The sequence below is a fragment of the Cajanus cajan genome, chromosome 11 (assembly GCF_000230855.2).
Source record: "Cajanus cajan strain Asha chromosome 11, NIPB_CcT2T_4, whole genome shotgun sequence".
Lineage (NCBI taxonomy): Eukaryota > Viridiplantae > Streptophyta > Magnoliopsida > Fabales > Fabaceae > Cajanus > Cajanus cajan.
In genome coordinates this window covers 36,262,567-36,290,412 of record NC_138527.1, presented here as the reverse complement: position 1 = coordinate 36,290,412, position 27,846 = coordinate 36,262,567, and the positions used below count along the sequence as shown (strand labels likewise).

Below are 27,846 nucleotides of genomic sequence, written 5' to 3'. Positions count from 1 at the left end.
ACATGTGTTTTCTCTCTACATTTCGCTATCAATGAAGAAAGTCTCGAACACAGAAACAAGAGCTGTATTTAACCAAAAACAAATTAAGCAAGTGGGCAAAGACATCAAATATGCGTTGCACAGATACATTATATAATCCTCAACTTTGAACTTAACCAAAAAAGTGACCATCGTTTACTTTAATGGGAACATAAGCGCACGTACATATGATTGGGCTTCGAGGAAATAGCATAATTATTCATACATGAAACACGACTGAATTCAATGAAATGAGGATCTTCTATAAGCTTTTTCGCTTAACACATCACCTTAACACCTGGATATAAGAGATTGGCATGATAGAAGTGTGTTCAACCCAAAACAACTCATAGTTGCTTGTTTTCCAAAACCACTGAATTGTGTGATTCACGTTGGATTTTCCGGGTCAATACTTACTACTATTTAGTGTTGTAAATCTGAACATGATACAACTAGAAAGAATTGCATAAGCATTAAGCAATGATGTCGAATAAAAAAGAAAAAGAGAATAAGATACGAAGCTTGATTACTCTAGATGCTATAAGTTAGTTGCCTTTGGATTGGATATTGCAATCCACAAATAAGTCAAAAGTAAATCTATGAGGCCAAAATGACCAATTAGAAAAGGTGTATAGGTTTGTCGTTCTACAACTTGCAAATGCAAACTATGGTTTTTGTTGCCCTTTGGCTCTTTTAAAAGGTGCTATGTGGTGGATACTGTAGAATTATGTTTTTCAATAGCTCTAGCTCTGTGTCTTCTCTTGAAAACATCTTGCCTAAATCTCTTGGTCTCACTTTGTATGTCCATGAAGGGTCTCTTCTCTATGTCTTCCTTTTCATTCTCCAACATCTTTTGCCTCTTTGTCACTGCCATGGCTGCTTCCATGTCCTCCAATTCTTGGTGCTTTGCCTCTTCCTGCATATATCACACTCCTTCTAAATCAGTCAATGTTGCCCAAAAATAACTGAAACAAGTAGTACTATTTTTTTTTGTGTGTACCGTGTAAGAGGTGTTCAAATTTGAATATTACAAGATATTACAAGGTTGTCAAAAAATTAATATTTTACTCAAAATGTATATTAAACATAGAAGTAAATAAAGCAAAAGGTGAATGTTTAATAGATCACATACAGAAACAATATCGAATAAACCGCACTTAAAATTAAGCATTGATGTCGACATTCGCCCATCTTTGGAAACGTAGTGCACTTCATGTTTTTTAGTTTCACCTATTCCATCTCATTAAAATGTGAAAGCTAACACCGTGCATTGAACTTCAAAGAACTTTTTAACTATCATGGACTGTGCTTTTTAATTATTCAACCATGTTGGCTACAAATAACTCACCATAATTTATTTAAATATAAGCGTATAGCTGTAGATGGATAGACTTTTTCTAGACATTTTTATACATAAAGCTCAATACAGAGTGTTAAAGTCATCGTAATTAAAAAGGTGAAGTAGGACCTGAAGATCATGAATGAGACTGTCTAGTGATTTGATCTTCCTATGAGGCCAGCGGGGAATACCAAATTCTCTGCACTTTCTCTTGAGAACAGTAAGCCCAACATTTAGATTTCTTGATGCTTCTACAATTGGCATACCAAAGTACTTGACCAAATCTGATAAAGAAATTTTTGCTACAAGATCACTCGGTGCCCTCTTTTTCTTCTCTATCAAACCTGCAAACTCTCACCTTATCTGTTAGATACAAATATTTATGCATGGCATTATTAACTCAACATTAGGAAGCTTTACAAACCGGGTAGGAAAATTATGTAAAGGATGGGAAAAATAATCGTTTTTTTTTGGGTCAAAGAACCACCTTATGCCCCAACAAATCAAAGTCAAGATAGGTGATTTAACTTAAGGAGGTACTGAAAATGTCATTTCACAACATATGTACTGCACTAAACATATAGTATCCGAAATTCGATTTTAATAAATGAAGTGGTAACACCTAAGACTGAGCTGTGGGAACAAAACAGATAATGACATTCCAAATTGGGAAAAACATGATAAACGAGATTGGGATTAATAATATCAATCTTTTAAAAGAGGAAAACATAAGTTTTAAAACCTAAAAACAAAGTTCCATTAAGTGTGTGATTATCAAAGAGGATTACTCTATTTGATCACCAATTCAGAACTTATACATTCAGAACCGTAGACCCAAGTTGCAACAATGATATAGTTATGACGGTCAAAACTGGGAGATATTGTAACAGTTAGGTTTCACCAAGTGAATTTAAAGATTGAATATGGCCATATAATATCAAAGCTGCAGAACAAACTGTGCCTATCATTTAGTGCTAAATATGTTATGTTATGTCTATTAGATAACTGAGAGCATTGACTCAACCTGGTGAGCTTTCAACATCTGTGTCATTGTCCAGTAACTCAGACTCTTCTTCTTCGTAAGGAAGACAATTGAGATCCTGTTCAAGAACACGAAAGACTTTTTGTGATGGTTCGGAAATGTTGTTGTTTCCTTGCCATTCTTCCCCTGTGGAGTCTTGCGGTATATCTTTGTCTTCCTCCTTCTGGTCCAACTTGTATATCTTATGGAGATCATTAAGCAAATTTGGAATCATCTGAAGCTTTGGATTTCTGAAAATTAAAAGAATAAGAGAGTTGAATATGTGATAAGTTAATTTGTAGAAGTACTTGGAAAAATAATGGACAGGCTCAAAAAATTAAAAACTTGTAAAAGTGGTGGCACAATCATGTAGAGAGATATTTTGGAGTCATACAGTAGTAAAGGTTTTAATCACCCAAAGTTTTATGATACAGTGAAATGGTGATATCAAGATAAAGTTATTAAGAATATAGGCATGTCATATCAAACATCATGATGTTCAATATGAAATTTGTTGATAATGTCATTCCTATCAAAATAAAATAGGACACTGGAAGTTCAATGAAATCCAGAACTACCCATGAGCTCTAACTCCACTATGGACAGGAAGAAAATGAAATAAACAAGGTTTAAAACCCTGCAAGGGAAAAAATAATGAGCAAATGATAGAAGAAAAATAGGGGATGAGCTTTAGGGTATTTTAGGGAGAAGGAGAGAAGGTATGAAAAGTTAAAATAAAAAGTTATCCGTTTTCTGTCCCGTTCCAGAAATTAAAGGTACTAAGGTATATCATCATCTTAATTTGATATTAATATGCAGAATACCTTCTGTTTGTTGAAGAACACATAGTATATGTTTTTAATGTCACCTTGTTCCCCTTTAATTTGGAAGGGGAAAAAAAAACAAATTTTTATGAGGATAATAGAGATTTGGAAAGGAATTGGTCTACTCTATTCCATTCCATTTCTTTTCTTTAAAATTAAATAAAATGCAAAGCATATATTCATGTATTTCTGCTTCATACATAAAAGAATCAACTTTATTCTTGATTCCCTTTTCTCCTTAAAGTGTAAACAAGAAGTGTTAGTTATTCCTTTATGTCTCAGTAAACCAGTCATATAGATATAAGATTATTTCAGGAAAGGTAAATCTGAATGCCATATTAGTAAAAGGTTAAGTGAACATATTACATTACATTGTCTCTGCACATGGAAACAAAATGTTACTAATAGAGGGGGAAGAATTCTACATGAAGATCTGTGAATGCATCTCCCAATTTTTGGGTGTTTGGGGAAAGGTCATGCCTAGTTTTCATCTCAAGACACATCTGATGTATGTTTCGGTAAAAGCAAACATCAGTTGCTTCAACCAATGATGCTGTTATTTACTAGCATTTGCTTATTTCCCAGGACTAATGGTAAGTCCAAAAACATATTCTGGTCTAAAGCCTTGGCTTTGTTCTGTTTGTTATGAATCTTATTAGTAAAATAGCATTAATGCTATTCCCACTTAAAACTTCCACTATACTTTTTTCTCTACATCTCTCTCCACCACCTTAATGGTTAACTCTCACACTTTTCTCTCTTTTTTCTTATCTCTCTATGCAGTGAGAACAACATTACTCTTATAAAATAAGGATATAAAAAGTTATGGAGGGATACATTTTCTAAATTTAATATCATTGCTTGGTCACTCCCACTTCCTGCTATTTCAACTTTTCCAAACAAAGAACTCAACTCATAATCATAACCAAAGGTATGCTCTGGAATAATCAGTGACTAACTGCTACATGCATAAAGAAATTTTAGGATACTGCTAAAGTTCTCTACTACAGTAAACTGAACTTGTAAATGAATTTGGATATTCTATGAGAAAGTAATGTCATGAGATGGAAAGAAACTGTTTATTAGGGAGTGACCCACAGTTACTTGTGCAGAGGTCTACCAGTTCAATGTCATAGTGTCTAATAACTTTTATTCTCAAAAGAGAAGAGAACTCTCTCATGTTCTCCAAGAAAAACAGAGAATCCACATCACTTGCCCGTTATATATCATAAATTCACAGCCCAAAATTAGCTTTGTGTTAAAATGTACTAATCAACCCAATTAGCACACATTACAACATTTTGCGTCTCTAATTTTAAATGTAATTGATTTAAGGTGGGGAAATCTTTGTGGGACCTAAGAGCTAAGTACATAATCACATAATCCAAAGGGACCAATTCCAATTCACAAGCGGGGGGGGGGGGGGGTGTTATCTAATTCAAAGGAGTAAGGAGCAAACAAGGCTAACTAAGAAGGACTAATACAACATTTAAATTGCAGTTGCGGTTGTATTTTCGTTGTAATGTTATGGGAAATTGGAGGCAAATACAGCCAACACAGCCATAATTGGCTGACGGTCATGGTTTCGTCACTGATGTTATTGTGGGAAATTGCACACAAATGCAGCTGATACAACCGACGGATACAACTGTAATTGGCCGGCCAACACAGCCACAATTGGCTGGTGGTTGTGTATCAGTCGGTCAACCAGCTGATACAGCCACAATTGGCTGGTGATTGTGTTTTCGTCGCAAATTTTGTAAGAAATTGCATACAAATGTGGCTGATATGGCCTCAATTGGCTATTGAGGTTGTGGTGACACCAAAAGCCTTGATGGTTTCAGCCGCATACTGTTTTTTAAAACCTTGTACTAATGTCAAAGAAAAATATAGGGCCCAGCAGATATACCTTGTGACCAACAAAAGGGGTGGAATGCCTGAAAATTGAGGTGTATGATCAACATGAAACGCAAATATACAAAGCCACACTCCATTCCGGTACCCTTCACACACTTCAGAAACACAAGATTTCTTCAATCTAAAAATTGGGGTAGCCTGCATTTCCCCATAGGAACCACTCTCTGAAAACACAAACTCTCTTTCAACTTCCCTTTCCTCCCCCTCCCCTTGGCGGTACACATGCACGCTCCTCATTAACTCTGCAATTCACACACCCCCACAAAGGAAATAAATAAACAAACAACGAAATTCCGCCACCCCAGGAAAAAAAAATCATTTTTTAAAATGAAAAGCGAAACTTAGAATGAAAATGACAAGTGAAAAAAATCTGGGTGATGAGATGCATGGGCAGATACCTGGTTGGAGGGTGTTGTTGAGGAGTAGTAGGTGGGTGAGCAAAGAGGTGTCCATGAAGATGGCATGAGAAAAGAGTGAGAGTAATGGGTAGGAAGCATGAAGCGTGGACTAATAGAAGGAAGAGAATGAGGCAAATACGAGCTTTTAAGTGCAAGTTTGCATGATCTTCCGCTTTTTTCGTTGGTTTCGGATCAGTTTAGAATCATGCCCAGCTAAAATTGGCTCTTTTTCTCTTTAGTCTTTTTCTTTTGTCACCTCCTCACTCTCCTTTTTCTCTTCATTTATTTTTCTTCTCCTTTTTTGGTTCTCTTGTGTAGCTGCAAATTTATTCTGCAACCTTTAATCATATCAATACATTTCCTTCTCAATCAAACTCAATACTCAGATCTTTCGACTACAGACATCAAGATTTGTTTTTTAAACTATGTGCGAAAAAAATCTGATGAAAGAATTCAGTTTCAGTCAAAATTTGTCTTATTCTTCATATTTCAAAAATTGTGATTTTAATCTATATTTTTTTATATATAATTACTAATTAGTGAATTTCATTCTTTTTTGTGAAATCTAAAATATTAAAGTATTAAAATTGATTAATTATAAAAAAAGGCACATTTAGAATTATCTTGTTATTTTAAAAGGAAATAACACACAATGTAAAGAAATAAAATTGTTTTTGCAACAAAAAATGAATAAAATTGTTTATACAAACACAGAATAACGTAGAATGTTGTCTTGTCTCTATTGAAAGCATCAAACCGCATTTTCACGGAGCCATTTTACTAACCGCTTTTTGTTTTAAGATTTTTTATGACTGCAAGTGTTTTTTTTTTTTTTTTAATCTTGAAATGTATTATATAAAAATTAAATAAAATTCTTTGGTGAAACGGCCAAATATAAATGCTTGAAGTGTATGTTTGATTTTATGATAAAATCAATTTAACGTCAATTCACCCATTTTCTTTAGTTACGTTGAATTTTGTAAGAAACGGTACCTAAACGGCTTTTCAAACTTAACCTTAAAGATTTTAATTGATGAACATAATTTTTTTTTAAGTCATTGGTGGTTATTCAAACTTAACCATAAACGTCAATTTACCACTCTCATTAGTCACCATGAACCGCATAAAATGGTGTGTAAATGGTAATAATTCAAACTTAACATGTTTTAACAGATGAACATCAATCTAGCATTTTTTTTTCTTTCTTTTTTGTGAGGATGTTATTCGAACTTAACATGTTTTAACGTGTAAATAGTTATTTAAACATAGCCTTAAAACAGCGTGTAAACATGTTATTCAAACTTAACATGTTTTAATAGATGAATTGTCATGATGCATTCCAAATTTATGAAACAAATTATTTTCTATTTAAAATTAATATTAATAAAAAAATATACTAAGATGGTGTTATACTTTTTATTAAAAAAATACGAAAACTTGTATTTGTCAAAATAAATTGTCATTATTATGCATTTATTTAGATATTATATCACCCACTATCATAACTTTTTTATTTGGATTTTATTGAAAAGTAAATAAATTATACTTTTAATCTCCTATAATATTAAATTAACAATTTAGTTCTTATATTTTTAACTTTATAATTTTAATCTCTCAATTTTATGTAATTTTTATTTTTTTTTAAATATTGATATGTTGAGTATTAAAATTATAATATTATTGTCAATTTGATATTAAATAAATGACATAATTATTAAAATTTAATGATGGTGATATATTGTACTTTTACTTATTAATTTTATTTCATTTTATTATTTTTTAAGTAAAATAAAAAAATTAATTTAAATAAATATCACTGAATATTAATAATCATATCATTTATTTAATAATAAATATTGTTTATTAATGTTAAAATTCTAAGAATCAACATATAAGCATTTAGTGAATGGATAAAATTATGAATTTTAAAACGGATTAAAATTATAGAATTAAAATTATAAATTTAATGTTATAGGAAAGTAAAAGTGCTAAATAAAAAATTTAATAATAATCTAACCTAAAAAAAAACTATAAACTAAATAATTAGTAAAATAAATGAGTCTAATGAACATCATTACCTTGAGTAAAAAAAAATAAGAAAAATGCTTCGACTTCCGAAAACTGAATAATCTGCTAACTTATAAATGTTTACAATTATTAAATTAAATTAATATTTTATACTAAAATCAATTAAATGATATCACCTTTTAAATAATCCGAAAGATTATTTGGCATAAACGTTATGTAGCATTTTTCAAAAAAGCATAGTAGGACTATTAACTTGATTAACGCATGCTTTAAAATCACATCAGTTCCGTGAATAACTAAGAATCAATTTTGTTTCGCTTACTTGTACAGTTCTACTTCTTTTCATTAATTATTCGTCCTTTAATTTTTCATTTTCATTAACTGCGTTTTCTTTAAGTCGTCCAGCGTCCTTAATAAAATATAATTTTTTTTCTTCCAAATAATAGATGTTTCAACTCGTCATAATCATACATTTTATAAAATTACTAATTAATAATAAAATTACTCAAATATTTAAGATTTTATTTCACTCTACATAAAAATGTACATTATGACATGTATATAAATATAACTAAGAATAATTCTATAAATATATATAATATATATAATATATGTATAGTCATCTAATATAAAATAATATAAAATTTTAAGTGTCGGTCAAACATTATTATACAATTTATAAAAATAGTTATCAATTATATCGTTAATCAATACTTGGCCCACCAATTCTACTAGCTTGCTCTTTAGCTAACTTTGTCCTGCTTGTATAAAAATCATGATTATCGCAATTCATATCATATGGAAAACACACAAGGATTAACTAGATTTCAAAAATATACTATTATAGGAAAGAACATCTATACTACTATATATCATGTAAACCAACCAAAACACACATCATGGTTTACAACATCCACCAAACAACACAACATCAACATATTTGAAAGCTATGCACCAAAACATATCATACAATACTATATTCCATGTAATGCATATGAACACACAAATTAACAACACATCATATGTATATGCCTCAACTAATATGTCATGACACATTCACCTACGGAGATTTCCTAATACACTAGAATAGTCTAAGTGACTTGACCCTACCAAACTAACTCAATCATTTTCATGCCAAAATGTGCCCACTCTCGATCACAACTAAAATGGGATATCAATCCCTAACTTTTGATTTCTTAGGTGTTTCCACTTACATTAAAAAAGCTCAGTTCCACTGTCAAAAATAGTATAGTTGGATATAGACGTACCACAATCTTGGCATGCATTACCAAGTCACATGTGGAGTTGGTCCACTAACTATCCGCAAGGAACCACACAACCTTTCCAATGATCAGATAAAGATTGTGCCTTCAACTTCATATTTTACTCCACATTGACTAAGAACCTAGGGGAGATTCAATAAAATCCACTCCAAGAGTTTCACACCTACTCAAGGAGGGTTTTTTAAACAACACTTTCTCTTCTAGTCCTAAGTCAATCAACATGCTTTAATATCTACAACATTTTTAGCATCAAATCCTCAAAATACATCTTTTATACACATTACCATAGGTCAATGCATATAAAGATCAATCACACAATCATGTACAACATACTAATGCTCAATACGTCAACCAAGAATAACATATCAATCACACAAGCCGTATCAATGCTCATCACCATTTCAACTATACAAATATATAATACCAATGCTTATTACTACCATACTACATATAACATATTCATCATCATTTAGCCATAAAACAACACCAACAACAAGTGTTCATCACCCAATTCATCCATCAAGTAAACAATCAATTAAATTAGAAAGGAAAATACTTGACTAAGTCCCCACGTTAAGCATGGAATCTCATACTCAGTGTTAGACTTCTAGAGAGTTATATAAAAAAAAAATTGAGTTCTCATGTTAAGTGTGAGGCTCACGCTTAGCCTCAGCCACCCAGAGGCACATCCATCCCTCATGCTAAGCGTGAAAACTTAGGTTTAGCCTCAACCACGCTAAGCGTGAAATCTCATACTTAGCCTCAAGCTTCCAAAGGCACTTCCCAATTCTCATGTTGAGCATGCTAACCCACAGTCAGCCTCAAAAACCTAGAATTTTATGCATTGATGAAGAACATTCCAACCTCTAAATCCTCTCAACGTATGCAAGAATCCATACATGCAACCCCTAAATCTTCCAATTCTAACACCATACAACTTAGAAATTAAAGGAGAATACACATGCATCAACAACATCTCAAGAAAATCATCAATTTCTCAACTTTTCATTAAGAACACCAAAATAATTCTTGCACATGATTGGAAATCAAAAATTTTCTTATGGGGTTACATATATACCTTGCACATGTATACAATATACATAAAATACACCATTGTATATAAAATAAAACACCAATCACCGATTAAGCATCTATACAAGACTAAGCTACATTGGAGTACCATCGCCAAAATTGGGCCAACACCTGCATCCACCAACTAACCAAGAAAACCTGTTAATCTTGCCTTACTCTTATATCAAGTAAGATCATTACAATTTCAACCACAAGGAAGAGAAAAATTAAGCTTGTGAAAGAATAAACATAATAATTAAATAATAGTTAACTGAAATAAAACATCAACCAAAATCATTCACTAATGAATAAGCTAACAACGGATCATCATACTAACAAACAAGTATGAATGATAAATAGCTTCAAACACATCACAACACCTTTCAATTTTAATCACAACTAAGCAATAGTTAAAAATGAAGCAATTATTAAACACCAATAATAATTGCCAAAAAACTTAACAACAAATGTGTCGTCATGCGTAACATCTAATTGAGATCTCTTACAACAATAGTGAACAATTTAAGTGGTTTGATCCTATCGAATCACAATAGGGGCCAAAAATTAACGACTAACATAGAGGCTAGAAACAATAGCTAGTATAAGCTAGATTGATTTCTCATGTTTTAAAATAGGAAAATCTAGTACTAATGTCAAGGTAGAATAGCTTGGGTGTGAGCTTGCCGTTGCCTTAGCATGCATAAACTAAGCCACTTATGGGAATAGTCTATCAACTACCCTTTAAGTATTACGTACCATTGTAATAATCAGTTACTGATTTTAACACTTAACTGCATACCTTATTTAATAGGTCACTTCAGCTACAATATGGATCGACCAAAGCTCCATATTGTTCTACATAAATCTTAGAGGAGACACCTTAAAATAACTAACCGTTATGGAGCCAGTTACTCTTATAGGTTCTCAAATTCGGCCTTTCTAAACACCATAACTGGTATCCACACAATGGGATATGAAAATATTTTGAAAATACTTTTCTCTCCTATAGTTTTATGCATCTCAATAAAGACATGTATCACACACCACATGTTTAAGCAATTCAATTAACACTAACCAATTATCTACACCAAAACTAACTGAGACATGTATCACAACCTCACATGTCTAAACAACTTAATTAACTTTATTTAATCACCATCTCAACACTTCATTATACACTATCCTGAATCAATGCATAATGAATCATAAATCATACAAGTTCCATCATATAACTCATGCTTGACCCCATTTTTTGCGCGCCCGATGCTATTGAGACAGGAGGTCCCTCTGTCTCACTCACATCTGATGCCAATCCACTTGCACCCGGCATGGATGAGGAAAAGAGCGTCTGAATCAATCCACTTAAATTTTTAATAAATAAATAAAAATAATTACACAATTATTGAGATTAAAAATAATAGATAAAATTTAGAGGATAAAAAATAAAAATAAAAATATTAAAATAAAAATAAAAAATTATTAATTTTACATGGAATAAAAATTATAATTTTTTTTAAACTCAATTCCAATATAACCCCCTAAAAGAATAAATTAAAAGCAACAATAAGTTAAGAAAAATTCAAAAACACTCAATGAAAAATAGCCGATAAAAACATTATTGTTTAAAATAATTAGTTTATATATATAATAATAATAATAATAATAAGATCATTGTAAAATAAAATGTAAAATAAATATTTATAAAAATGAATGTTGAAACTAATATAATATTTAATAATAATAATAATATAATAGTATTTATTTATCATAGTTTTTATTTTTTATTTTGAAATATATAATATTAATATATATATATATATATATATATATATAAATATCAACGTGAATAATAGTAATTAATCTTATAAAAGTCATATATTTAATAAATCTATATACTAAATATAATAAATATAACACTCTAAAATTTAACGTTTAAACAGTTTCATTTCATGACACTCCACACGGAGACATTTCACATAATTTATTATTAGTTATAACTCACCAATAAGAATCCTTTGTGGCTAGTCTTTTTTTAGAATCTTTTGTGAAAAATCATTTTTGAGATGTCAAATCACCTTTAGGATCAATGATTGTCCTCGTAACATAAACAAAAGATTTTTTAGTGTGTTATGTCTTTACTCGAACACTTTTTGAGAAAATTTTCTAGAAGGTTACTTATTCCTAAATCGCTCCAAGTCAACCATGCTTAGTTGTTGAATTCTTAAGTGATGAGTTACCAAAAAGTAAATACATCTTGTTAATTTAGGTAATACAAATTAATTCTTTTGAGTCATCTCAACTACACAATCTTATAGTTACAAATCTCTCGGGACTCTCTCATTCTTCTAGTGCATTTGGGATGTTATAAGCCCACCATCTTCTACTTGGTTCGTCTTCGATCTACATCATACTAAGAGAGTGAACTAGGCTTTAATACCATTTATAACACCCCTCAAAATTGACATCACATTGACTTTCACTACAAGAAAATTGTCATATAGTAACACAATACGTATCATTAAAAAATATTTTTACTTACACACTAAATACAATATATGTTGATATATTGTTAAAAAGTGTCGGTATGGACTATAATGACACACAAAATATGATGTTAAACTACATTCAAAATCAACACTTGAATTATGTGTAACTATATATCAAATAGATATATAACTACGTATATTGTACCTATAATGACACTTTTTGTATGTCATTGTATGTAACATTTTTTATAGTGTTCACTTCATGATATTTAACATGATGTCATTTCATATAATTTCTCATTGTTCATAATCCTTCATTGATCAAAACCTTTAATAGATAGTCTTTTTTAAGATATCTGATCGTTTTTAGGATTAATGATTGTCCTCAGAAAATCATTATTTTTACTCGCACACTTTGGAAAACTTCCTAAAAAGTCATGTATCCCTAAATCTCTTAAAAGACAAACATACTTAATTATGAAGTTTTTAAATAATGAATTATCAAAAAATAAATGCATCTTGTTGATATAAATAATACAATTTAATTCTTTTAAATCATCCTTAATTGTGTGAATTCCTCTCATTCTTAAGTGTTTGAGTCGTTACAATAAATATATTATATTTAATAATACAATATCTAATATTGTTTAAATAAAAATATTTATTGACATATTTAAAAAAAATACTACATTAAGAATATTAACTATTGAATTAATATTTGTTAAATTTCTTCATAAATATCATTAATGTGAATATTTAAATTTTTTATTAAATATAATTGATTACATCTAACGACTAACGTAAAGTCGAGGTTTGATAAATGGCTTGTACAAGAGTAAATCTAATCCAATAAATCTTAAACCCTAAATAAATATAAATATATAATTATTATAAATTTTATACCTATGTACATATTAATATTAATAATATATATTTCAGAATAAGAAAATAATAAAAATTAAAAAAATATAATTTTAGTCCCTTATTTTTATTTTAGGTTTCAGTTAGATTTTTTAAAAGTCTCACTTTGATCTTTAAATACCTATGTTAGATCAAATTAGTTCGTTTCTCAATATATCTTTCTAATATAGTGAATTTAGTAATATGTGACAAGTTGTGAAAATGTCACGTCATAAAAAATTAACAATGTAAAAAGTTATTAATTAGAATGACTAATTTGGGTTATAAAAATATTTTAAGAGAGCAAAGTGAGATTTTCTAATAAATGCTTATATTCAATTTTTAAAAACTAATTAATTTTAAATTTTATTTCACAAATAATTTTTTATTAATTAAGTATAAATTAGTTACTAAATCGTATTAAGTTAATATTTAATAGTATTATATGTGTTTAAACTAGACTTGGAAGTAATCAGAATTGTTGATGGAAACTTAAATTTTTATAATAGTCGATGAATTTAATGAATTTTAATGGACCTATTATATTTAATGAAGGCTTGATCGAATGGCTCACATTAATGAAATTTATTATACTATATCGATAATTATTTATTAATTTTAATATTAAGTTGTAACATGAATGTTATATTATAATTTTATGCCCAAATTTATTTTTTCAAGAATTAATTTTTTTATGCTGTAAAAAATTATTATTTTTAAATATATTTCACACTTAATAATAATTAGAAACAATGATTTGATAAATATGTAGTAGATTTAAAATAATTTTATAATATTTTATTTTAATTAACAATTAAGGAAACGAATTAGGAACACATTGTCATTTTGCTAAAAAGAAAAATATAAATCTTACAATAAGTCATCGATTAGAATTCTTTTTTTTTTTTTTTTTTTAAAAAGTTAAGTGTGCAACATATCACTATAGAAGAGATACATCCCAACAATATTAGCATATCAAAGTCTACCAATCATTTATAGCACACACATGAAAAATATATAGCAATAGAAAAAAAAAAAAAAACAAATGAGCATGGGGGACTAGATCAAAACTCATGCAATATCAACAAAAATGAAACGAAGGTAACCCACAATGGTTACCAAAATATCCTCTCTAATGAAATGAAATTGGGAGATGTTAAGAATGCTACAAATATTTAGGTATGTTAATTGACTTAGGACTAAAGGAGGGGTTATTTTTGAAAGTTGGATATCTCATTGTGTGGATATAAGTGTGGTACTCTACGAGCCTAGTTGTTGAAACCCTCATTGAGTAGGCATTATCTCTTGGAGTGAATTGTTGAATCTCCTATAGATCTTTTGTTAATGTTGGAGTAAGGTATGAAATTAAGGGCTACAACCCTTAACTGATTACTAGAGATATGTGTGGTATCATGAGGATAGTTAGTTGGATTGTAATCCATAGGGACTTGGTTAATACATGTCAATGTCATGATAAGTTCATATCCAAGCTATATTATACTTAACAATGGTATTGGACTTTCATAATTTAAGTGATGACATCTGATAAATCAAGTAATTATCGATTGGTATCCAAACTTGTTGTTGATCTAGTAGGCATGAAAGGCGTGAAAAAGATCATGTTAGTTCAGTAGGATCAAATCACTTAAATCGCTCATCTTGGTGTAGGAGATCTTCATAAGTGAATGCGTGATGACACATTAGTTGAGGTGTATGCATATGATGTGTGATTTGGTATTGTTCATATGCTTTGATGATTATATTGTTGAATAACATGGTTGTGGTGTAAGTTTGATATGCTTGAATTGTTTATCTTTCAAACTTAATGATGCCATGTTGAGTTGTTTTGTTGTGTTGATATGTTATGAACCATGAGATACTTTATTTTTTTATTTACATGTTGGTGTTGGTGATTAATATAGTCGTCTTTACTTCTATACTTGTTATATGTTTATTATTTTGAAATCTAGCTACTAATATTAATATTTACAAAATTATAATATACCTACTAATATTTCTTATTCTACTTTTTTTTTTATATTTTTGTCTAAATATTCATTTTAAAGCCAAAATCTCTTTTTTTTTTTTTACATATGTATCACATATTAAAATTTTATTATTTTAACAATTATGTCTTTATTTTTATATGTATGATAAAAAATATTTTTTAAAATAAATTGTCCTATTGACTCAAGGTTGTGCCTATTGACCTAGGGTCTTAGATTTATAATTGTTCTTGAAGTATTGAAATTCATTTAAGGGGTTAATCTTTCTCAACAAATATTTTATAAATAATTAAGAAAAAATAAATATAATTATTAATAAGTGATTAATAGTATCACAAATTTATTGAAGTTCTTAATAATGATTAATTTTATGGCATAAGGGATCAATACTTTCATGAGATTATTAATTATCACACACAATTAGTTACATGCATAAATATTTTTCTTTTGTTAATGAACATAGTTTTTGTAGTATTCAAAACTAATCAACAAAGATTAACTTACACCCGCAAGACATGAGTGCATGACTTTTACTGACAAAATATTATTTAAATACTTTCAAGAATAAATTCTAAAAACACAAGATCAACTCCTTGTATCACAAGACATATCTTATAATTATTAAATTAAGATTAATTAATTTTATCAATTAAAAATAAATAAATATGATTATATAAGATTTGTAATTAATAATAATAAAATTATTAAGTATCTTGAAGTTAATCATTTGATAGTTATATATAATTATATTATTTTATTATCAATTAACATTTTAGCATGGACGTAATGCACATTATAAATGTTTATTATATATAGTTATAATTTATAATAAATAACTTATTTTAATATAAATTATACTATAGTAAAATTTGTAATAAATAAATATTTTTAAATATATGAATTATATTTTAAACTTATAATAAATAATTTATACTATAATAAGAACATTTTTAAATTATTAATAATATTTTAGATAATTAATATAAAATTTTAAAAAAATTAAAATTGATGAGATATTAAAAGAAATTTTCAAAAGTATTTAGATTTAATTACATTTTTTCTCTTCTAAAATTTCATGTTTTGACGATTTTTTAAAATAATTTTCCTCACAAATTATGTTTTTAAACTTTGGAACTTTAGTTATTTATATTGTCTAGTCAATTATCTGTCAAAATATTAATAGAGTGCTAATATAATATATATGATGTAACTCTTTACAGTATTTTTTTTCTTCAAGTGGCATGGTTTTCTTTAAAAGAAAATAGAATATTACCATAAATGATAATTGCACTTTGTATTTTTAACTTATTTTCTTTTGACAAATTTTATCTCCAAGTAATTTTTTTCACGAATTATGTCTCTAAATCTTGGGACCTTGATGATTAGTTTCCTCCCTTCAAATACATCACGTTTACACTTTGTTAATATTTTATTACAAAGTTTGAAACACGGTACAATGAGGTTAACATTTATTATTAGTGGATGATCAACTATATATGATAATTCTTAAAAATATGGTCAGTTAGATGATTTTTTTTATACACTCACATATAAAAAGATAAGATTTGTTGGCAACATGATTTGAAATTAACGATGATTTCAAATTAATAAATGGCATCTTTAATATTTTTTTTATAAAATATAAATTTAATCGATTCAATTGAATATCAATTATATTACACTCTATAATCATACATATCTAATTTCAAGTGATTTGGACTCTTTTAAATATTTTATTTAATAATACATATTTATATATATTTTGAATAATACATATTTAATAATATCATATTTACATGTATTTAATAAGAAAAAATTGCACTAACCTCATTTGACTTTTAAGTGGACATTGACTTCTCTTATTTAGTTATTTATCTTAGTGATACACCCAATCTCTTAAATAAAATAATATCATTTGTATAACAAATTATTAACACAAGCACCAATAATTAAATGATTCTTGATTCTTTTATTCAATTTTAACTTTCAAATTATACCATAAATATTATATGTGTTGTAATTTAAAAAATATATTAACTTTAAAAAATAATTTTAAAGAATGAGGTTAAAATTTATTATTTTTAAAATTGAAGAGCAATAAAATTTTTTATAAAAAAAATACAGCATTGTTATACGTAAATTAGAAACGAATAATATACACATGTATAACATATATACATACATATAAGTTATTTCTTTTATGACCTTATTATAAAAAAAAGTGAATGATTTTTAAAAAATTTAAAAAAATATGTCATTTAAATAGACAACGAGTGGGATTTTGCCACTGAATAATACATTTTGAGAAATGGACACATTCACATTCAAAATCCTGTAAAGTGGAAACTTTGATGATCGCGGAATTGGAATGATCCGGCACGCAGCGTTTGACACAGAAGTGGGAATCAAAGGGCGTGGTGTGATTGAACCATTTTTAGTGTCTCTTGCAAAGACTTCAAACCCCATAACGCTAAGGGAGTGCAACCAAATCCACACAAAGCTCATAGTTTCCCAATGCATTTCACAAACTCACTTAACCAACACCCTCTTGAATCTCTACGCCAAATTTGGCCACTTTCGCCATGCCCACCTCCTGTTCGACAAAATGCCTCACCGGAACGTTGTCACATGGACAACCTTAATTTCCGCGCATCTCCGAACTGGGTCACTTCCAAAAGCCTTTGAGATGTTCAATCACATGCGTGCAGCGAATGAGAGGCCCAATGAGTACACATTCTCTGTCCTGCTTCGAGCTTGTGCCACTCCTTCATTGTGGAACGTGGGTTTGCAGATTCATGGCCTTCTCATTCGCTCTGGGCTTGAGAGAGACAAGTTTGCTGGGAGCTCTATTGTGTACATGTACTTTAACAATGGTGGTGATCTCGGTGATGCATGTCGTGCTTTTCATGACTTGTTGGAGAGAGACCTTGTTACATGGAATGTTATGATTACTGGGTTTGCTCATGTTGGTGACTTTAGCATGGTTCATAGGTTGTTTTCTGAGATGTGGGGGGTCCAAGGATTGAAGCCTGATGATAGTACCTTTGTTAGCTTACTCAAGTGCTGTTCTTCGTTGGAAGAGCTAAAGCAAACTCATGGGCTTGTGGCTAAGTTTGGTGCTGAAGTTGATGTTGTGGTGGGCAGTGCTCTGGTTGACTTGTATGCCAAATGTGGGGATGTGAGTTCTTGTTGGAAAGTCTTTGACTCCATGGAGGAGAAGGATAGTTTTGTTTGGAGTTCTATCATTTCAGGCTATACCATGAATAACAGAGGGGAGGAAGCTGTGAATTTCTTCAAGGAAATGTGTAGACAAAGGGTGAGACCAGATCAGCATGTGTTATCGAGTACTCTGAAAGCTTGTGTTGAACTAGAGGACTGGAACACAGGAATTCAAGTGCATGGCCAAATGATAAAAAGTGGGCATCAAAATGATTGTTTTGTAGCAAGTGTGTTGTTGACTCTCTATGCTAGTTTCGGTGAACTAATGGGTGTGGAAAAGTTGTTCAGAAGAATTGTTGATAAAGATATTGTAGCATGGAACACAATGATCTTGGCTCATGCTCGGCCGGGGTGGGGTTCTGGTCCCTCTATGAAACTATTACAAGAACTTCGCACGTTGACCACTTTGAGAATTCAAGGTGCCACCCTAGTTGCTGTTTTAAAGTCTTGCGAGAATAAATCAGATTTGCCTGCAGGTAGGCAAATTCATTCACTTATAGTGAAGTCAAGTCTAAGTCATCATACTTTGGTTGGTAATGCATTAGTCCACATGTACACCGAGTGTGGACAAATTGGTGATGCATTTAAAGCTTTTGTTGACATTGTCTATAAAGATGATGGTTCTTGGAGTTCTATAATTGGAACTTACAAACAAAATGGGATGAAATCAGAAGCTTTAGAACTATGCAGAGAGATGTTGGCTGATGGCATCACTTTTACCAGTTATAGCCTTCCACTATGCATTTCGGCTTGCTCACAACTTTCAGCTTTAAATGCGGGTAAACAACTCCATATTTTTGCTATAAAGTGTGGGTACAATGATGATGTATATGTTGGAAGTTCCATTATAGATATGTATGCTAAATGTGGAACCATGGAGGAATCAGAGAAAGTTTTTGGTGAGCAAGTAGAGCCAAATGAAGTAATTTATAATGCCTTGATTTGTGGATATGCTCATCATGGAAAAGCACAAGAAGCAATAGAAGTATTCGAGAAGTTAGAGAAGAATGGTTTGACCCCTAATCATGTAACTTTCTTAGCTGTGCTATCAGCTTGTAGCCACTCGGGTTATGTAGAAGATACTTTGTATTTTTTTACATTGATGATCAACAAATACAAGATTATGCCAGAGTCTGAGCATTATTCGTGCTTAGTTGATGCCTATGGCCGGGCTGGAAGGCTAGAGGAAGCTTACCGGATAGTGCAAAAGGATGGACGTGAATCAGCATGGAGAACATTACTAAGTGCTTGTAGGAATCATAACAACACAAAAATTGGAGAAAAATGTGCAATGAAGATGTTAGAATTGAATCCCACTGATCATGCTTCGTATATTCTTCTTTCAAACATTTACATTGGAGAGGGAAAATGGGAAGAAGCTCTTAAATGTAGGGAGAAAATGGCCAAGATTCGTGTGAAGAAAGATCCAGGAAGTAGTTGGTTGATCTGAGGATTACTCAGACCCAGTAGGGGATGTTTTTATACTAATAACTCACCATTTTTGGAGTGCATTTTTTAAAAATAAAAATATAAAAGTTTCTGATACTTTATTCCATGCTTACATATTTCGGCGAGTACGGCAGTGTTTGCCTCCATGTATGTAAAGTCTGATTGATCAATGCATTCTTGCCCTACAAATTGCTTAGTGACTGAAAAGAGACACACACATGTTAATCTTAGAACCTGACTAACGAAAATAATTATTTCCACTTGTAGATAATATGGTAGATGACTAATTAATAAATCTAGAATAAACTCTAATATCATTTTAAAATAATCTCTAATATCAATTTAGATTAGAATGTAAATTTGTGTCTTAATCTTACAAAAACCAATATGTAAAGGTTATCCTTGGCTTATTATACCTTATTTTGATCTTTTCAATAGTTAATGAGACATGAATCTTTTTTTCTTTTTTTCTTTTGATGCTGGAATAAAATTACCATAAAGATTCTTCCTACGCTGTATTGGAATGACTGATCCTGTGCCTTATCTATCTGTAGCCTGAACGAGTACAATTGAGACAGACACATTGTATCACACATGTATAATCATTATATTTATTTTGGTCGGAAGCACAACAAAAAATTTATTTGCCTCTATAGGGGGCGACACCTTTTCTGATGGCAGAACTATTTGAGCCCGACATTTTGTGGCAACCAACAAAATTATAGTAAGAGGAAATGCATTTGATTCGTTCTGTTGTTCTACAAGGCGAAGTTTTTTTCCCTAAAATTAGGTGAGCTCGTACAACCTACAATAATTCATGTTGGTCCATGTTGCAACAAATTCAAATACGTCCTAATGCAATATTATACAAAATAGTTTTCAAAATACAAATTGCAGATGAAGATGTAGGAACGTAAGCGCTGTACTTCGCGAACGTTAAACTTCCACTTTCCCGTATCTTGAACAAGTCACAACTTTGCCGAACAAACGCTCGAAAGTGGATACACAGCACAAAAACCGCATGTGTATGTTTGACAAAAAATTTCAGAATCAGTAACCACTATTTTTTTCCTGCCTTGAGGACCTTTTTTTGTATCTGTTCACCTAAAAAGTAGGAACTATGACATTTTACGTCCATAATTAACAATTTTAACCCACATCTTCAATTCTTCGAGGCATATACAAATCTTTCACAAATTCCTTTCTCCTGCAGTTGACATGAGATGCCCACCCAGTTTCACCTTGCTTAGCTCTCCAGAGTTATCCCACTATCTTCCCCATCATCATCCTCATCCTCATCCTCATCTTCATCCTTAGGATCTTCAGGTGATGTTGCCTTTGGAAAGAATTCTTCATTGGGGTACATCTGACCAAATAGCTGTGAGAGTATCACCACCAAACTAGTAAGCATCAGTTACAGGGCTAATTACTATTAATCAAGGAATGTAATTCTTTTGGTCTTTACGCATTCATTCTGCCAAAGCATATGCGTGAGTGCATAAATATTTTCCCATTTGGTTTCCTCAAGAAACTAGTCCAGAAATAAGGTTTTTAGCTGGTTTTTTTGTTCATAGACATATTTCATACATAATTTTAAAACTAACAACTAAAAATTAATCTGTGCCCATGGAACATAATTTTCACTGGCCAAACATTATTTTTATACTGCAAAAAATCGATCTTGGAATACCAAGTCAACCCCCCTGTATCACACAACAAGCCTTATGACCATTGGGTCAAGAGACTTTGTTACGTTTCTAGCTATTTGAGTAGTAGCAACAAGTCAGACTGAAATACTGAAAAAATTTATATTTCAAAAAAGAAGAATAACAAAGACAAACCTTCTCGGTGGCATCTAAAAGGTCATTGTAGTTCAGATTTCCATCCGGTGTAGGAGTGGAGCTGATAAATTCAAATTTACTCTGAAAAGGAGATCACAGTATATCCATAATCAAGAAAATGGAATCCGTGTCAATGTTACACATGTTTGAATTTTGAATCACATTTGTCATGACAAAACTCTTAAAAAAAAACTGCCTAGTTACCAGTGGTTGTGTTCTTTGAAAAATGTAATGTGGTCTTAGGGCCCCTGATACTTTCTTAATATTAACAAATATTTTAAAAGATAAAATAGAAGGGAATTGAGGGTAGAGCCTCGATAATGATAAAAAATAATTCAAATGAGTCATGAGTGATGCAGTAAAGGAAACAAGTGCACATCCGATATGCAGGTAAAAAGTAAACATCGTTGAAGAAAGAAATCTGTGAACAAGTCAGGATTAGAAGCACACCGTAATTAATTTCTGAATATAAAATGCATTCCAGATCACAATTGGTTTTATGTCTGCACTGTCACTTTGGACACTCGGAATACTTTCAGAGTTTTCAGATACAGGCAGTGTAAGAAGAGCATTCATGGCTGCTTTTAGTAACTTCTTTCCTTCATCGGCATCATTGCACAAAGTAGAAAAGTATAAAATAAAGCTGAGAAAGAAAAGGCACACATAGTCAGTTTAAATTCACATTGGGGAAATATAAATGGTATTACTAGGAGTTGAATAAGGATATAGTAACATTCAGCAAAACTTAAGGTAAATCATGGGAATAACTGTCACTATCCTGAACCACATCAACAAGACATTGACAATAAAAAGAAGCCTGCGAATACAATAGTAACTTCTCACCCAACCAAAATAATAAATAATAATAACAATTCACTTTTTCTTTATTTTTTAATGTTCTTAAGCCTCATCCATATGAATAATAGGCACAATTTGAAAAAGCCCAACCACTAGAAATGTGAAGCCCACCATTTTTCTTGGGTCCTTCACTCATTATTTTATTTATTTATTTATTTAGCAAAATGCATTTTTCCCGTTTCAAGTCTTGGATGCATCCTTTTGATAAAATAAAATGCAAGCCACTTGCGAAGGGATTTTTCAAAAATTACAATGGAGATTTTGTTGTGGGGTTTGACAGCAATATTGATTTTAACTCCTTTATTCCAGCAGAGCTTTGGAGGTTCATTCATTGATTGAAGTTAACTAAGACTTATCAAATTTTTTTAATATGTAGAATCTGATTTGTTGAAAGTTGTTATTATGAAGGGGTTAGTCTCCCTTCCATCACGGTTATGCTTTGGTTATTGAAATTTGGAGTTTGCTTTAGAGAAATTGAAATGTTTAGATAGACTAGCCATGTGCATATCATTTAGTGAATTTGAGGCATGAATTGAAGTCAGGGATTACAGTGTTTAGTGTCCGTTAATGGTCTGGGTATTAGGGGGTAACTTGCACAATATCAGTGGATCTTCTGCACTAGTTTTTAATATTGTTTTTGTTTGTTTTGGGGGGGGGGGGGGGTGTTGTTGGTTACCCCTAGAAAAAAAAAATCTCTTTTTTTTTATCAAGTGAACATAAGATCCAAAAAATGTAAAATATTTTGGACTATGAAAAAAATAATGAAATATATAAATCAGAGGTATTATATTTTACTAAATAAGCTATTTGAGCAACTACATAATGCTTACGCTTACCAAATTTCAACCTACACAAAATGATACAAAAAACTAAAGTGAAGAAACAGAAGACTTAGAGAAGCAGAGAAAAGAAGTTTAAAGGAAAAATGAGCATTTTGGCATTTATTTAGTAAAAATAAACTTACGTTCCCGCAGGACAAACAGCAAGATTTGATCCTATCTGAAGAGCTTTGATTGATGTCACCTGTTCAGGATACAAAGCTAGAGAGAATAGAGAAAATGTTAATTTCTTACAAATGTTTAATATGCCTCTAGTTACATTTGCAGTGTTTAAATATCTCTTACATCGAGGAGGATACACCACTGAGCAATTTGATACATCTGGTTTAATTGAACTCTTTGTGATGCATATTCCCCTGGCCACCATTCCTTTAATATCTCTCTGACTCAACATTTGGAGCCTTTCAGTGAGAACATCTCTTCGAGACAAAGATGGCAGTGATGGAACCGTGAAGGATGGATCCAGGATTAGTTGGTTGCTATATAAATCTTGACCTGAAGCTAACCTAACACCTTTATAAAGCCCAGTAACCTGCAGTGATGATTTCAAAATGACAAAATCTTTTGCATTTGACTTCAAGCTATATCTTTTCACAAAAATGAACCAGAAAACACAGATCAAAGATATATATCTGCACCTTTTCCATAAGCAGAGAAATAACTGGCATTCTTAGAACCTGAATCACAAAAGTATAAGATGTAAATAAGTGTACATGGCCAACAAAACAATAAAAAAAATGTTTTTAAAAACATGTAAGCTGGAAAATAGTTAACAATATCATTTAGATTGCTGACAAAATATAAACCATCCAAATATTAACATCAAGAGAACAAAGATAATTGAGTTTCATCCTAACCCAAAAGAAATATACTGTTACAATGACTACAAAACACATAGATGGTGGCTTCACTAAATGGAATAACAAATAATCAAGTATCCTTGTGATAGGACCTGTGGAGCACAGATTGATGCAGGGCAGGAATTGGATCAGTTGCTGGACTTGAGCCCAAAGAAGCCCATACTTTGTAGAGTTTATTCTAGAAGAAATAAAGTGGGGCCAAGGGAGAATTAGTTAGTGATGTGAGATGTGACAGTGAATACCGCATTAGGGGGATTGTTAAAATATGGGATTTAAGAAGATAGTGAGGGAGGATAAGAGAACAGTATTGGATGGCTAGGAGAATATCTATCGGAGGAGCTATATGCTCTGGTTTACTGTTTTCCCTTGTTTGTAAGAGCTGTATCAGCTCCGTTTTCTATTTCCAATAATACAATCAGACCTAAAGTATCTTGGGGCTTCTATTACCTTGTCTAGCAAAATTTGAATTCATCCCATTTACCACAACTACACTCCTGGCATTCAGAAAGAAACATCCATGAAATGCCAAACATGACAACATCATACATATAATATGATGGCACTTAAGTAACAGTGTAAAAATGGAAGAGATAGATTTCATATATAGATTCAACATATAAGACAATGTTCTTATTTTGATAGAAAGGATTAAACAAGTTTTTAAACAAAAATACGCACACTTTAAAGACGTTACAGTAACTAGATTATCTCACCAATAGTACCATAAATCCATTGAACTTACATAAATGCAACCTTTGACAGCAGCACGACGACAAAAAGCTTGTGGTAATTCTCCTTCACCATAAATAGGATATAGCAAAGCCCCAGGAGCATTGGGAAATCTGGGTGAAACAAGATTACAAGTATCTCTTAAAGAAAAATTAAACAGGATTCCTTAAATAATTAAAAAAAAAAGAGGCAAGTGCAATACATGAAACAATCAGAATAAAAAAAATACCTTCCAACAGATGAGCTGTACTGAGCTAAACAATCTATTCCATCTTTTGTTTTAAGTAAATCTTTACAAACCTCATTATTGTCTTGATCATAATCTACCATGGCTATAGCATACAAAAGAATCCTGTGGAAAACAAAAAGGCATTACCTCAGTATACTTAACTGGTAAACAGGTTATGCTTGCATTATATACGGTTTTAGTTGACACACTTTATTCACCTTATTCAAACAGTGTCAATGAAATATGAAAGAAATAGTTATCCCCCTTGCAAAAGATGATGATCAACTTCACTTATTCAAAACAAGTATACCTAATCCCCTGTCAGACTGTTTAAGCACACACATCAAACAAACTGAGCACTACCAAAGATTTCAAAATTTCAACTATTTTATCCAATTATCAGATTTCACTTACATAGAACATAAAAAGCAACAGCTTCAGGGGGAGAGACAATTAATATAATTCAGACACTGGGGGAAAAATATCAAAAGTGTAAAAAAGAATATTCTAAAAATGACAATGAAACATAAAAGTACAGGCAATAATATTAAAATATCAAACTAGAAACTAAAAATTTCATTGCCAAGCAAGAAACAAAAGGCAGAACAATATTTTCTTCTGCTTTTGTTAAAAATTGTTAAAATGCTAAAGAACTAGTGCTGACTGCCAGATCTTAAGAAAGTTCCAAAAATGGATTCAAGTCTAACTCATCCTTACAAAATCAGTTTATAAAGTAAAGATAATTCCCTACTTATATTCCTTATTTTTGTTATACCACTAGTCAATGTGAGAATTCCAACATATCGCCTCATGTTGAGTATCAAACATCTCAAGCATGAAATTTACAGGAATAGACAATTTGCGGATAACCCGATACTGGCACAACAACAGGTGGCACGATAGCCATAACACACTTGCTAGGATATAGACTTTAATATCATCTTAAGAAAGTGGGATTGAACCTAACTAAACCCTACAAAACTGTCTTTTAAGGAAAAAATTGTCACACTTATGTACACTAGTATGACCATCTCACTAGAATCTCCAAGAGAAGACTTTCATTTGGCATATATACACGTCTACATTTTTTCAACAACAAATTAAAATACAAGTAAAAATGTTCTGAATCAGACCGGGAACAATGAAAGGCCAAGTGAATCCCCTATGATTAAGATTAATAATAATGCGCAGAAAGGAAACTTAAATCAAATCTCACTAGGAAACAGAAATGGTGAATACGATTTTATCTTAGGCGGCAACTTCATCTTCTCCAAGAAACTAACAAACGGAATCTCCAGATCCTCCTCCGAAATTTTTTCCTCTTGAGTATCGTCCAAGTGCTTCAGAACGAGCTTGAAGAACCTCATCAACTGGTTCTTCTCCTTCAGCGAAAGCTTCTTGTCTCTGAAAATCGCTCCGCGAGAATCCGGGACGTTCGCCAAACCCTCGTTCGCCTCGTACACGAAGCTCTCGTCGATTCCCTTGAACTCCATATACTGCGACGCACCCGATTTCATCAACAGATTGATCGCCTTGTCCGCGCTGAACAGCGCCCTCGGACCTCCCAAATCGATGTTGAATTTTCGCGAATTTTCGCGGAGAAATGACTCGGATTCATCGTCGCAAAACGCGATTTCGACGTCGGAGCACGGGTGCTGGTGGACGAGGTCGACACCGAAGTAGTCGGAGTCGCCGCCGGAGGCGGCGCGGGGAGGGTGGTGGGGGGAAGTGAGGTAGGAAGTGAGGTCGTGGAGGGAGAGAGAGGCGAAGTGGCTGCCGTAGAAGGAGTTGGGGTCGAGGTGGAGGACGGTTTTGCCGACGGCGGATGCGGCGGCGGCGATGACGGATTCCGATAGGGCGGTGCCGATGACGATGAGATCGAAGTTGATGGGGTCGATGGGAGGGTAGGAGGAGAAGGAGAAGGGGTCTTGGGGTTCGGTCATTGCGACGACGGCGCGTGCAGGTTAATCGCCGTCTGTGTCGTGCCAGAAAAAGTGGGAAATTGAATATCGGTTGCCTTAGTATAATGATTTTCACCTCTGCTATCGGTGAGATCACCCGACGTTTAAGGAGGAATTTCTAATGATTTTTTTAATAACTCTTTAATTTTTTAGGGAAAAAATCAATTACTTCTTATTTTTTATTATTTATTTTTTTAATTTTTTAATTTAAAAAGGATATCATATTAATCCTTGAATTTTAACATGTGGGCGTGAATAACATGGTTGAAAAATAGGGTCTCACTAAAATATATTTAAGTAAACTTTAAACCTTAAATTTTAAACAAATATTAATGTAAAGTTAGTAAATATTTTGTATCATTATAACTATTATAAAAAAAAAACTAATTTTAAAGAAATGAAATGAAGATCACAAATGTTAAACTAACTTTTATTGTATAAATAGGTATTATAACAAATTAAATAAATGTTATACTTAACTTTTATGGTATCAAATAGGTATCATAATAAATTTGGGCACAAATAATAAATTTATTTATTATTTCATATGATCCTTGTCGTACTATTGTT

At 31.4% G+C, this 27,846-nt stretch overlaps 3 protein-coding genes across 3 annotated transcripts; 1 reads left to right on the top strand and 2 right to left on the bottom strand.

Moving 5' to 3' along the window:
- Positions 1 to 487: 487 nt before the first annotated feature.
- RKD5 (RWP-RK domain-containing protein) lies at positions 488 to 5,853 on the bottom strand. Its single transcript, XM_020362167.3, has 5 exons — positions 5,518 to 5,853; positions 5,112 to 5,361; positions 2,382 to 2,629; positions 1,487 to 1,701; positions 488 to 934 (listed from the first exon to the last, which is right to left on the bottom strand). Exons 1-5 carry the CDS (start codon positions 5,570 to 5,572, stop codon positions 722 to 724), a joined length of 981 nt encoding a protein of 326 aa, XP_020217756.1. The 5' UTR covers positions 5,573 to 5,853; the 3' UTR covers positions 488 to 721.
- An 11,721-nt stretch (positions 5,854 to 17,574) lies between these two features.
- Positions 17,575 to 20,055, top strand: LOC109801101 (pentatricopeptide repeat-containing protein At4g13650). The gene has a single exon (XM_020362091.3). The coding sequence runs from the start codon at positions 17,660 to 17,662 to the stop codon at positions 19,958 to 19,960; it is 2,301 nt and encodes a 766-aa protein (XP_020217680.1). The 5' UTR covers positions 17,575 to 17,659; the 3' UTR covers positions 19,961 to 20,055.
- Positions 20,056 to 20,678: 623 nt separating this feature from the next.
- REP (Rab escort protein) lies at positions 20,679 to 27,372 on the bottom strand. Its single transcript, XM_020360727.3, has 9 exons — positions 26,555 to 27,372; positions 25,316 to 25,438; positions 25,100 to 25,199; positions 24,136 to 24,174; positions 23,783 to 24,029; positions 23,623 to 23,698; positions 22,251 to 22,443; positions 21,801 to 21,881; positions 20,679 to 21,337 (listed from the first exon to the last, which is right to left on the bottom strand). The coding sequence occupies exons 1-9, from the start codon at positions 27,256 to 27,258 to the stop codon at positions 21,206 to 21,208; spliced, it is 1,695 nt and encodes a 564-aa protein (XP_020216316.1). The 5' UTR covers positions 27,259 to 27,372; the 3' UTR covers positions 20,679 to 21,205.
- Positions 27,373 to 27,846: the final 474 nt, after the last annotated feature.